The 13,990-nt window shown below is 32.2% G+C and overlaps 1 protein-coding gene across 2 annotated transcripts in view; it reads left to right on the plus strand.

The window, feature by feature from the left end:
• LOC148619390 (meiosis regulator and mRNA stability factor 1-like) overlaps nt 1-13,830 on the plus strand; it is a 42,060-nt gene extending 28,230 nt beyond the window's left edge. For both annotated transcript variants that reach the window (XM_088579244.1, XM_088579245.1), the window contains 12 exons: nt 259-425; nt 822-1,039; nt 1,357-1,495; nt 3,100-3,191; nt 4,289-4,334; nt 5,449-5,651; nt 6,605-6,832; nt 7,165-7,368; nt 7,911-8,175; nt 8,675-8,746; nt 9,290-9,433; nt 9,866-13,830. In XM_088579244.1, coding sequence (XP_088435370.1) covers nt 259-425; nt 822-1,039; nt 1,357-1,495; nt 3,100-3,191; nt 4,289-4,334; nt 5,449-5,651; nt 6,605-6,832; nt 7,165-7,368; nt 7,911-8,175; nt 8,675-8,746; nt 9,290-9,433; nt 9,866-10,512 — 2,425 coding nt within the window. In that variant the 3' untranslated portion in view covers nt 10,513-13,830. The remainder of the gene's footprint in view (nt 1-258; nt 426-821; nt 1,040-1,356; nt 1,496-3,099; nt 3,192-4,288; nt 4,335-5,448; nt 5,652-6,604; nt 6,833-7,164; nt 7,369-7,910; nt 8,176-8,674; nt 8,747-9,289; nt 9,434-9,865) is intronic.
• The last annotated feature ends 160 nt before the right edge of the window (nt 13,831-13,990 follow it).

Consider the following 13,990-nt stretch of genomic DNA (forward strand, 5'->3'; position numbering starts at 1 on the left):
AATGCTAAAAGATAAGGACACTAACTGTTGTGATACATTTTATATGAAAGTTGTATAATTGATGTATTTAAAGAATTCTACTAGCTGACATCAGAAGAAAGAAAGAAAAAAAGTGACACCATTACACCTGGAAATTTATAGATAAGAAAATTACCCACCATTAACTAATATAACTCAATAAAGTTAACCTTTTTGCAGTTCCTCTTGACCTAATAGTTCAAATGTCTGTATTATCTAGACTTTTTTTTTCTTTTTCAGTTTTGCTATATGCTTTAGTGCTGAGTTTGGCTGTTTGCCTATAGTTGGTGACAATGGTATTCCATTAGAACATTTAATCAGCTGTATCCATGGTATAGAAATACAAGTCTCTCCATCAGGGGTCAAAAAGGTTCAGTGGGCTGAAAATAAACCTCTCTCGCCACCAGGTAACATTTTTAGTTGTTAGGTAGCAATTTCAGTTTTATTAGTTGTTTGGTCAACCAGGCAATTTAGATTTGTCAATTTTGTTATAAATTATAAAATTCTATCAGTCTTTTATTTTTTGTTGACTATCTTACCAGTCCCAAAAAGGTTCCTTTAATTTACTGTTGACTTATCAAGACCACAGGTCCATGTAAGCTTATATTTTCAAAATCTTCCAAAAGGTTGTATGTAGTAAATTGTCAATGTTTTATCTTTTGGACTCTCCAACAGGTGATAATAATACATCATTGATATTTTATTTTCAGCACTTCCAAAGGTGGAAGTAATCCATTGTTGATATTTTATTTTCAGACTCTCCAACAGGTGGAAGTAATCCGTTGTTGATATTTTATTTTCAGACTCTCCAACAGGTGGAAGTAATCCGTTGTTGAGCCAGCAGTTAAATCAGTTTAGTAGAGAGATGATAGAACTTCTGAAGTCTTGTCCTAAATGTAGGATGCCATTCAGCAAGTTTATTCCATCCTACCATCATTACTATAACAAACAGTGCCGGGTAGCTGACTATGGGTATAGTCGATTGAAAGATCTATTTGATGCTATACCACATGCATTACAGGTGGGGAGTAGTTTTTAATTCATAAATCATGGGATTATTAAGATAATAAGTTTAATTTGATACAGATATCTATCTTTTTTAAAATGATTGCTGATAGGAGCAAGAAAGTTTTAAAGCAATGATGGAAACTTTTAGTAACTCTTTAACAATTCTCTGTAAAGTTTTGTCCTTTATGGTTACATGTTTTAATAGTTAAAGTTGTGGATTTACTTTACATGGAACTGGTTTCTGCTCAGGCAAATATCTACAATAAATATATTATCTACTTGATGTCAAAACTTGCTGCCATACATTGTGTGTTGATTACATTTGTCTAGGTTCTTGGGACAGGTGAGAGAAAGGTCTTGACATTAAGCCATAGAGCACAGATTAGAAGATTTACTGCTGACTTACAGAAAGTTATCAAAGCTCAGTATGGAAAACAGCTACACCTCAGTGAATTCTCTGATTGTTATGGTAGGCTTGACTGAAAGTAAAACATTTTGTCAGGTTACATCTACAGTCAAACCTTGATGTGTCGAAGTAGGATTAGTTGAAATCTCGAATAACTCGAACTAATTACAAAGACCCAGCAAAACTCCCCCTACTCCAATAAAATTTTACCTCAGATGACTGGAACTGGGATGAATCGAAACCTTGGATAACTCAAGATAATCAATCAGTCCCCTTCATAGGACTTTAAGGTTAATTAACCCTGATGTCTCAAAGTCAACTAATTAGTCAGAAAACTGATTGCTTTATTACAAGCCATGATCGAAGTGTGTTTTTACAATTATTAGCGTGGCTTCTGAAATTAATTTGTTGATACTCTTTATGGCTTGATTTGTGTATTTAATTCAAAATTGCGCAAAAAATTAATTCAAAAATTCAGAATTACATGTCGGAATTCACATTAATAGTGATATTGATATTTTGATACTTTTTTTTTTTTTTTAAATATCGATGAATTGTAATGGTATCTGACTATTTAATGAAACTTCAAACAGAGTAAGTGTATTTCAGTGATTACAATCATTTCGCTAGTGAATTTGAAACTTTATCGTAATAATGTACGTAGAGCTCATGGTTTGATGACACTCCTGATTGTGAGTCAAACAAAGCAGAATGTCACAAATTATGACGTTTTCGATTGTAGAAAAAATAAAAGGAAATTTCACTAAAACACTCGATGCTGTTCAGTATTTCAAACATGATGTACAACATACAAAAAAAAATATATTCCGATATGAAACGCAATACATTTTGAAGTACCATGTAAAGTGAAGTATATGTACATGTACAAGCACAACAAATGATGTAAATGTAGAAGCAATCATTGACCAAACTACCAGTATTTCCAGTTTATTCTCGACCTCAGATTACTCGAACCTCGGATAACTCGATCATTTTTGCATGGTCCCTTCAACTTCAACTTAACGAGGTTCGACTGCAATTGAAAAAGACCAGTTCCAGTTTCAATCCTAATTTATGTAGGCTAGTGAGTAATTTAAATAGCTCTCTAGGTAGAAATCTGCCCTATAGTATACCTATGTGTTCTTCTTAACTACTTCAGAACACCTGTGTGATCTTTTGGACACTGCCTTATAAGTTTGAATAGCTGTAAATTGTCATAGATATAGCATATGGTGTATAAAGATGTTTTCTTTAGTTTTCTAAAGAATTTAAAAGAGTAAGCAATATATTCATAATTTTCTGGATTTTAAGTACAATGTGTATTTGTTTGAATGTCTTTAAAATTTTCAAAATGTCTGTGAAATGCATGTTATTATTTTAGGAAATTTCTGAATAATTTTAAAAAGGTAATTGAATTAGGAATTGTTTTGGATTTAAGGAAATAAGTGAAAAAAATATTCATAAAACTTGCCCCTACTGAGGGGGTTAGTCATGCCGTTATGACTAAGGGGGGTTGGTAAGTTTCCTTGACTTTTGTTATCCTACTATCCCTACCCCTTAGCCATGCCGGCGTTACTAACCTCTTTAGTATGGGTTAGTTTTACAAATTTTATTTTTGGTCGTTTTCTTAATTCCAAAATTAAAAATACCTTGTTTTTGTATTTCAGCTGCTACCATGAGTAAACCATTTGACGTAATAGAGTATGGTATGGCTTGTGTAGAAGATCTGATTAACGATGTTTCACCAGTCTCTATCATTGTAAGATTTTAGTTTATAGATACATGTAGTTGAGTTATTTCTAATAATCTTATGATTTTTTTTTTTACAGAAAGAACTTGTAATTGAATACTGTTTTCCTTCAGTCTGTACTTTACTTTAATAATGAAAAATTTCATGCAAACTTGATTTGGTGACTTTTAATATATTATGTAGAGGAAGATATTTGTCTTATTGAGAATTTCTTAGCTTCGTTGATTTATAGTATTTATTCATTTCAAGAAGTAGAATGAGATTAAAGTAGACAGGGGTATCATGCACTGATGGTACAGCTTTTTATTTCAGCTCTTAGGAGCAGTTACAGGCTGATGATTCATTCCTGTAACAATATCATATTGTCCCCATATTTTTGCTTCAGTATTGTTTGTGGAATTTGTTTAGCCCCAAGTGAGCTTTTGCCATCATTTGGCATCCATCATTGTCACAATCGTCGTTAACAATTTTCGAAACTCTTTACCACTGACTTTGCTTGACCAATTAGAATCAAACTTTGTATAATGTTCCTTGGAGTATCTTGCATAGAACTAATGTTTGGATTTTTGATCCATTGAAAAATTATGACGAGTCAAAAGTGTTCAGCAGGGGGAGATCTATCTATGCCTTTTCAATGTTTTTTTTTGCTCTTTTTAATGTTTTTTTCTTTAAAAATTGTCTTCTCTTACGTTACTTGACCAATTGGATTGAAATTTAAAAAACTTGGCTGCTGTTATTTAAAATAAAACAAAGGGGTCAGTCAGAAGTTTTTCGCTTAAATCTCAAAAAATGTTAGGTTTAGCCAAATTGTTTCAGTTGCAGAGATGCTCCTTATGATAAGTCCTACCATAGTCTGCTTTGAGTCAAAATTGTCAGACAACTCCTTATTAAACTTATTACCCTTGAAAGTTGAAATTTAACAAGTTGAGCAATTCAGGCTCCTGGGAGCCTCTTATTGATTTTACCTTTTCCATTTTATTAATTTTAAGGTAAGTTGTCTTTCCAATTTTAATCACTTGTCTGATCAGAATTGTGAGTATCTAAAGTCTCAACTGTTTGTTTATTTTTTTCCCAAAGCAATGGTGTTAACAATTTATATTTTTCAGGTTTTACAAGAAGAAACTGATACCATTTTAGCAATTCCAAGAAAAGGTAACATAGTTATACAGAACTGATTTTGTGATCAAAATAGGTATTGCCAAACCAGGAAGTAAACTGAAATTATAATATGGAATACAAATATTAGCTGCAATGTAGACCCACATAATCTTTAGAATGTATAATCATTCCTATTAAGGCACTGGCTGGCCTGTACTGGAGTGAACATCAAATGTTTGAAAAACTATCAAATATTATCAAAATTTAGCTATTTTTGCAAAGATTTGAGTTTTTTAATTACAGTTTTCATAATTAGGTAAGTACAAATTAGATCACTATATCATTGTAATGACATTGTACATTATGTAGTTTTTTTACAACTGCTACATAATATTTATTTTACTGAGTACTGAGAATAGTGGTTCTCAAATATTTTTGTGAGTATTTAGTTGATGTTTATACTGAGCCTTTAATGTGAATTTTTTAAAAAATTTACTGATTGTAAATTTGTTGAAATAAATACACAGTGAAAATATGTACAATTATGGTATTCTGATTGGTATTGTTGTGTAAAATTTCACTAGTAATGGCAAAAAAAAAAAACACCATTGTAGCATTTGGCAGCCTCTGTTGTCTTGTATATTCAATCAACAAGTTAATTAAGTGTCATTTCAGTGGGTGAAACATGGTATGAAAAACCCATCATTTTGATAGTGTAATTTAACTATTTGCACTATCGGAAACAAGAAAAAAAGATAATATTTTCCATATCATGTTGGTGCATTGAGTTACAATTTCATTGAAATGTACTGGAAATGAATATTCCAAGGGCAGATAACTCTGTCAAAAACCTCATTTTTCTAACATTCTGTTGAAAAATTTCTGAGCAAAGCTAGTGATGCAGAGATCAAATAATGGTCTTTTCAAATAGAGAAAGTATCAATGAGTGAAATTAAATTGTCAGATTGGTGGGATTTTGACATGCATGTTTCTGATTTTTTCCATTTTGCCTGCTTCATACAAACACTTACACTTTATATTCTAATTGTATAATAAGGGACCAGAATAACTTGATCAAAAGTTACTTTGGCCCAAAAAATGTATTTATCCCCAGTCATTCCAAAGTGAATATATCTATATTATATTTTTGTTGTTACTTTGTTTACAGACCAGACTCCAGAAGAGATAGAGAGAACCAAACAGTTTGCCTTAGAAGTTGTAGACCTGTTGAAACATAACCCTCAATGCAGGATGCCATTCAATAAGTTTATACCATCATATCACCACCACTTTGGAAGGCAGTGTAGAGTTTCTGATTATGGCTTCATTAAACTTCTAGACTTGTTTGAAGCAATACCACATGTTATTGATGTGAGTAACAGTAGCAGTTGTTACTGTATATTAATAGGATCTTACAGAACTTCCTGTTTAAGATCTTGTATTTCTTTTACAATGGTGAGGAATTTTTTTATGAGTGGATAACAGCAGAATTAGTAGAAAGATGATAAGTTTCTATATTAATCAGAATAAATTATAGAGTTTTGATAGGAATGAGCATAAAATTGATTTCTTCTGAAAAAACCTAAAACTAGAGTGAACTTTGTCAACATTTCCCACAACTGTTGTTACAACAATATGTTACCAATTCACAAATCACTTGTGATGTCTTTATTTATTTTGTAAACATTGTACATTACATATTGTTTTCATGTAGTCTTTGAAATACATGTATCCAAGATGAGGTCTTATGTTATGCAGAATTGATTCATGTGCATTTGTGTGTCATTGGTCATCTTCCAGAGAAATTTTCCATTTCTGGAAGAATTATGTTTTTTTGAATAATACAAAAATGCACTAGATTTCTCATTCTTCACATACTCTGTAAGGTCTTTTGTTCATGGGTACCAATTTTCTTGGTTTAGGGAAATACAGCAGTATGTAGATTCATGAATTGTTGGATTTAAAAAATCCATCATACAAATGCATTGAAATTTTAATTTTCATTTGGAACCAAATTTCGTGGTTTCCCGAACCCTTGAAAACCATATTTTATATTATTTTGTGATTAAATTCATGGATGCTATTCAAAATCTCAAACTGTGAATGTTGAAGCATGGTTTTTTTTTTAAATGTTATCCTTTGTAAACCCTAGATTTTATCATTTAAAAGAAAAAATTTAAAGGCTCAATTTTTAATTATTTAAGGGAAATGAATATGGTGAATAAGTCAAACAACCCCACCTGGATGAAAGATGTCAGTTCAGTTTTCTTACATATATTTTACATAAAGTTTCTATTCATGTTGTATACATTTTGTACCTATAGGTAGAAGAAGATGGAGAAGAAAGGCTGATCCATCTGACAGATTCTGAGTTACGTAAGGTTCTAGCTGACCAGATTGTAGATTTATTAAAAACTCAGAAGCACCATTGTCTACCTCTACACCACCTCATGTCAGCATTCACATGTCATTTTGGGTTTAATATACCACTACAGGACTTTCATGTAGACTCTGAGGAAGAGCTGATGAAAAAATTGAAACATGTTGTGAAGGTAATTTGTTGCAATGAACATACTAGTATTACTGCTGCAAAGCAAAGGATTTTGCACAGATTGATAGCTAATGATAAATTTCAATTTGTTGTTTCCTTTCTTCATGTTCTTTTTTTAAACCATTTTTTTTTATTTCCATCTAATTTTACATGACTTATCTTAAGTGAGTCTAGAAAATAGTTTTCTATAAATTGACAGTCACGTTTGATAGTGTTGTTGATCTCATGAAAGCATTACATACGTGTACAACAGATATACCACATGGCTATTTCTTTTGAAAGTAAAGGTGGTGATCAAACCTGAGATAAATGGTTATCTCCCTTTAATGACAGGTAGACATGGTAAACAGATGTAGATACATTAGACTTGTAGATCGTCATGGTACTCCAGAATTAGCTCGACAAGTTTTACAGTTACTGATGGACCAGAGCTGTGGATCTCTCCCTCTTGTAGAGCTGTGTAGTAGATATAAGTCTATATTTGGTAGTGAGTGTGATGTGGCCAGGCTGAAGGATGAGCTGCTTGATTATGTTCAGGTTAGTTTCTGATCCTGCTACATGTCGTACATAATCTGCATTATTTATATCCCCATTAACGAAAAGTATATTGGAATTGTCTTGACTGTCTGTCAGAATTTGTTGTGGCTCCCAATGGGATACACATATTTCAAATTTAGTATTTGGCTTTATATAGATGGGATTTATGTTGTTAGTGATTTAGGCTGCTGTCTAATGTCAACTTAGTGTGCCATGGGACTTTCCTCTTTTTCACTATAAGAATGGAGATATACCTGCACAACAACTTGTGCAACTTTATGTTGTTTTGAGTTTTAATTAGGTTTCTTGTTACATGCAACCTATACATGTACATAATATACATTTATTTGCCCTGAATAATTTAAATATGAATTTTTCCAATGGAATAGCATAGTTAAAACAAATTATTTTCATCAAAAGTGGAATCCTTTGCTTTCATTGTACCACTTCAATACTTGAATTTGGTGTAATGATGTAAATGATATTAACCCATTTGATTTATAGTTTATATATGTGACTTAATGCTGTTTTCTCTATAATAGATAACAGGAGATGATGAATCAGGTGTGATCAGCCTTACCTCCCTTCAGGTGTTTGCTCGAGATGTTAGAATCTTACTTCAGAATGGCCTGCAGGTCTATGTTTCAGATTTCGAGAGAGTTTACAAGGATCAGTTTGGTGTGGAACTGAAATCAGCTCTATATGGGTACAACACTGTGGAATCTTTACTCGAGGCTATCCCACATGTGGTCAAGTTCCAAGGCAAACCACCAAGACATTTCGTACAACTTTCTCATGATCTAGATGGTAATGTCTATGTTAAATTGCCTTAATTCCTAGACGGCTGTTTTCTCAAAATATTTCAGCCCCACTCAGTGCAACTTGAATAATGTAAAGTTAGTTTTTGATATGACCATAAAACTTTGCAAGTGGCACTGTCATTGTTCTTGTCTCTTTTTAATGTAAGTACACTGTATCAGTTGATAAATATTCAGTTTTACTACATGACTCCATTCCACAAAAGATACACTGGGATTGATTTTGGGGTTTGTGGTCTTATCACTTTATGACGCATAACTGTTTATGAACTAGGACCAAAACAAGACTTTTGTACAAATTTCTTATTTCTTTATCAATTTCATAATAATGTCATAATAAAAAAAATTGATTCGTATTTCATACAAATGTCACAAATATAACATATATACATAGCTCTTTATAATATTTATTCACATTTTATGATTAAATGGTACAAAATTTTTACTGTTCCGATATGTATTATATGTAACATATTTTATTATTTCAGGAAATACCTTAGCTTCACCGGAACCAAAATCTGTCAGTCCATTATTGTTACTGAGAAACAGTCCTACAACAGGTATTTAACCTTTGGCTTAGGTATTTTCTATTAGAAGAAAAACGGGAAAGTCCAAATATGTTATGGCGAATTCTACCATAAGGAGGTAGACCTAGGGTAAGGGAAATAACTCTTGAAATCAGTGATATGTTTGTATCATATTCAATTTTACCAAAGCCTGTCAAGCTTTCATTTGAAACAGAATAAAATCGGTCCAAGTTACTTTGATGCTAACATGAGATTGATGTAAAATGCTAAAAACAAACGTTCCAATGATTTGCGAGAGTTGTGTCTCTTACCCTAGGTCTACCTCCTTTTGGACTCAAAAATTAGTTTATTTCTGGCAGTTGAAAGGTTTGCATAAGTTAAAAAAACAATGAAACTGAATGACTAGTATATGAAGAAGAATGTCAGATTTGGACTGGTTCTCTGCTTTATTCTATATTCTTTAGATAGGTTTACTGTTACATATTTATTAGGACAATAGCTGACATTACAACATGTAGAAAACCTATAAACTCATTTGTTTTTATAGACTGTTAAATATATTTTATATTATTACAGAATCCCAAGCAATAAAGAAAATTTTACCATCTAGACATGATTTACTGAGTGATCCTGTTCCGTCCTCTGTACCCTCACCTGATCTACAGCCAAGAGAGGAGTCTCCAGGAGACCTCATCTCATTTGATCTCAGTTCATATTCTAGTAAGTTTTAACACCCTAAATTAAACTTATATGTTTTCATGATATAAGAAATGGCTAGCCAAAAACACTTTCTTTTCCAGTCCAATTTGATATTAGTAAACATTTTTTTTTAATTTGGACCCTTTCAAACTAGATTAAGACCAATCAAAAAGACAAAAAAATATTAAGAAATGACTTTCATTCTGTGTCAGAATTTTAATAACAATCGAAATTCATAGCTGTATCATGGCTGATCAATGTTGTGTCTATAATTACCTCAAATTTTAATGATGGGATCTCTGTGGTTGTTTCAAAATATGCCATGCAAATTATTTTTTTAAACAATTATTTTTTTTTTCGTTTTAGAATGGTGTATTTTTCACTTTACATAAATGTGTTACAATTTTTCATAGTGCCTTTTGAAGTAATTTCAGTAACTGATTTTACTTGTAGATCTTGCAGATAAGTTATGGGGGTTGAGTGATGATGAAAAGAGAGGGCTAAAAACTCCTCTGTGTATGACACCAACTTCTGAGCTTCTTCAGCTGGCTGCAAAATGTTTGGTTAACAGACCTCCAGCAGATATGGCTTCCAGAGATGAAGTAAATAGTCTCTCTGAGATGTTCAAAAATGGATGGTGGAAGGAAGTGAAGGATGAGAGTGTATGGAAGATGGAAGACAAGGAAGATAACTCTTGTCATTTTAACAGCAAACAGGATAAAACTGCCATAACTGACATCAATGAAAATATCACTAAAGTCAAGACAGTTGATGATGTCAAGTCAGTTTTGATCTTTGATACAAGAAGGAAAAATGATAAAGAGTCTGAGAGTGTAATTTCTAATGATGAATTTGCTCATACTCAGCTTAAACAAGCAGGAATTAATATGGAATCTCAGACAAAGAAAGAATGTCTGAGTAAGGATTCTATCTCGTATGAGACAATGTTCCGTAGGGACTTACCTGTAGAAACCAGCTCTGTAAGGTCTGACACCAGTACAGTCAGTGATATATCTCAGGACTCTCCCACCAAAAAGTCTCCCAAGAAACCAAGACTTGCTGCTAAATTTGATATACCCATTGATGGTTGTACTCACTGAACTAACTTTAAGGCAATATCCTTGACATTGATGAACCTTTTCTTATGTAACAATCAGTCTAAGCAAATAGTAATACTGAAGTAAATATAGAATCAGTCAGATAATAGATCTGATTAACAGTTGAATGTTAGATCCAAGTATGGCACAGTAAATTTTGGTACAAAAGGATCAATCTCTAACTTTTTAATGTAAATGCTAAAAATCCTCATTCATCAATAATACATGAATTTACACTTGTCATTTTGCTCGGAATGACCCCTGATTTGTCTCCAAATAACCTTTTGACATCAATGAAACAATGTAATTTTGAATTGTGGCATCATTGATCTTTAAGTTGAAGGAGAATTCAGTAAGAAAACAATGGGAAAATATATTATTTTTGTCAATGGCGTCCATCAGTGTAAATACGTCTATTGAAGTTTGATGTGTTACATTATTTTTTTTATCAATTAATGAGATAGAATTGTGTTTATAAACACTTTAAGATTAGTGGTTGATGTATTTAATGGATGTCGTTAGTGTCCTACTGCATGTGTTTGTACATTTTGATGTATTGGAGTTTTAACATCTCTATTTAAGACTTCCTTATCTAAGACTTGAATATTGTACATTAACCATTTTGTTTAGAATTTGGGTAGCTTCCTCCTCAATCACATAATTTATCTAGATGATATTCATTATTATTTTATAGGTTAGGGGTAACAAACTAAGTATCATACATGTGTCTTAGTATTCATAAGTTATATATTATATTACATTGTAGGTCATTATTATGTTGATGCTTTCAGTGAGATACCATGGATGATTTTTCCTTATTTTATTCTAATGAAAAAACAACCACATTAATACAGGTCGGACCTGTTGTGTGGTAGGTTTCACTGAATGGAAGTAATAATCATTCAACTTCATTTATCACTGGTTGGTGGATTGGTTGTCTATTAATATGGTTATGCTCATTTAAAAAAAAACAAAACATGAACCTGTCAATCAAATGATGATGTATAACTAGATAAGGTACACTGGATATGTTACTGTATGGTAAGCAGTAAAAATCATTTAGCCACACTGTCAGATCTGTTAAGTGTGGACTCTTTAATAACCACACTGTCACAGTGTCATTACTGTAGTGCGTGGACTCTTTAATAACCATACAGTCACAGTGTCAATTCTGTGGTGTGTGGACTATTCAATAACCACACTGTCACAGTGTCAATTCTGTAGTGTGTGGACTCCATAATAACCATAATCACAATGTTAATACTGTAGTGTGTGGACTCTTCAATAACAACACTGTCACAGTTTCAGGTCTGTAGTGTATGGCACATTAATAACTCTAACAGTCAGTGTCAAGACTGTAGTGTGTGGACTTTTCAATTATCACACTGTTACAGGATCAATTCTGTAGTGTGAGGACTTAATTACCCCTATATCTTAATAAGCATGCTGTTACCATGTCAAATTTGTAGTGTTTTGACATGATTATCCCTACATCTTAATAACCATGCTGTTACAGTGTAAATACTGTTGTGTGGTTAGCAATACAGAACATACCATTACTTTATTTCACTTTTTTTTGTTTGGGTAGCCACAGATCATACCATTATTGTGATTAAACTATTGTTTGGTTAGAATAGATCATACAGTCACAGTGATAAAACTGTTGTGTGGTTAGCCAGACCATACCATCACAGTGATAAAGCTGTTGTGTGGTAAGCTAGACCATACAATCACTGTGATAAAACTGTTGTGTGGTAAGCCAGACCATACCATCACTGTGATAAAACTGCTGTGTGGTAAGCCAGACCATACCATCACAGTGATAAAGCAGTTGTGTTGTTAGCCAGACCATAACATCTCCATGATAAAACTTGTGTGGTAAGCCAGACCATACCATCGCAGTGATATAACTGTCGTGTGGTTAGCCAGACCATAGCACCTCTTTGATAGAACTGTTGTATGGTTAGCCACAGATAATGCCATTGCAGTGAAAAAGCTGTATATGGTTAGCCACTGACCACACCATCAGTGACAAAACTGTGATATGGTTAGCAGCAGATGATACCATCACAGTGATCAAACTGTTGTGTGGTTAGCTGGTATAAGCATGCTGTCCATGAAAAATTGTAGACTTTCCTGTAAATTTTCCATTGAACGTACTTTTGTTGTAATGTTACAATATGCAGGTTTATACTTTACACACATTTTTAAGGTTTGGTATATTCAAATCAGTTCTTTGATAAGTAATTGTATTGGCTCAATGTCCAATTAAAGTGTCAAATTAGTATTAAATCTAAATTTTGTGATTTGGATGTACTGAAAGAGTTTGAACCAAGCTTATTGATATATTTCAACCATTCTAACACAGGAAATACCTGTAGAATGGTTGCTTGTATTAAGGAATTGAACTACAGAAGCATTTTGCTGTATGTCATTACCCCTGTAACCATGGAATAATGTTGTCTTTATGTGGTTATCTCCATGAGATACTATAAATTATTAAAGGTTATCTTTTTTTCTGTAGAAGTAGGGAACATATTGTAATTGTTACAAAATTATCTGTTCTTAAACTGGCTACTTATAGTTCATAGTATTGCAATCATTAAACTTATTAAAATAAGATCTAACATATATTATCTTCATACCTTAATTCTAATTGATAGTATGTTAATTCAAATATTTTAAATTACCATTTGAGAGTGAAAGTCTGCCATATTCTTATACAAATTACTGGGAGAATCTTCACCTATGTTGTTAATGGCAGTAACAGATTTTTTCTTACTGTGTAACACTAAGGCCAAAAACATGAAGTCTGTTTCCTGCTACCCTGTCTATTTTCGTGCCTACCCTTAACATTTTATGGCCATTTTGGCTCAAGCACTGATTAAGTCTAGATTTTTTTCTCCATTAACTCAATGTAAAACATTTTTGAAAAATAAATTCGTTCCCCTACCTACCTATCCTATTTTTTTCTTGCTGATAGCAGGATACAAGACCATTATTTTAAATTTTTTTTACTAACCTAGACTCTGCAAGCTACTGTTATTGTACACTTAATCAATTTGTTTAGTATGTAAGAATCAGTCAAAGTGCTTACCATTTTGTAATGATAAAACTGATTCAACAAGATATAAACATATATGAGAAAGGGTGTGCTTTTTATTATTATTTTTTTTTGGTAAATGTAATAGCTTAATATATTTATTTAAAACAAATGGACTGTCATGTTTAGAGTTTTAACAACTATCACTACAGGTATATTTTTTTAATGTAGTGTTATTGACTTAAAAAGGACTATAAAAATAAAGAATTAGCATAGAAGTTGTAGTGTTTACCTTTATAGTGAATAATTGTCATGAGAAGAGGTTACAGCTCATTGAAATACAGTCAAACTTGATTGAGTGAAAATCTTTTGATAATTTTTTTTTTAGGTAGTTGATGACATTTTCAACTTCTACTAGATAATTTAATACTGTTCAAA

Source organism: Perna viridis, chromosome 4, assembly GCF_037379345.1.
Source record: "Perna viridis isolate PV_CMFRI_1.1 ecotype Kerala chromosome 4, ASM3737934v1, whole genome shotgun sequence".
NCBI lineage: Eukaryota > Metazoa > Mollusca > Bivalvia > Mytilida > Mytilidae > Perna > Perna viridis.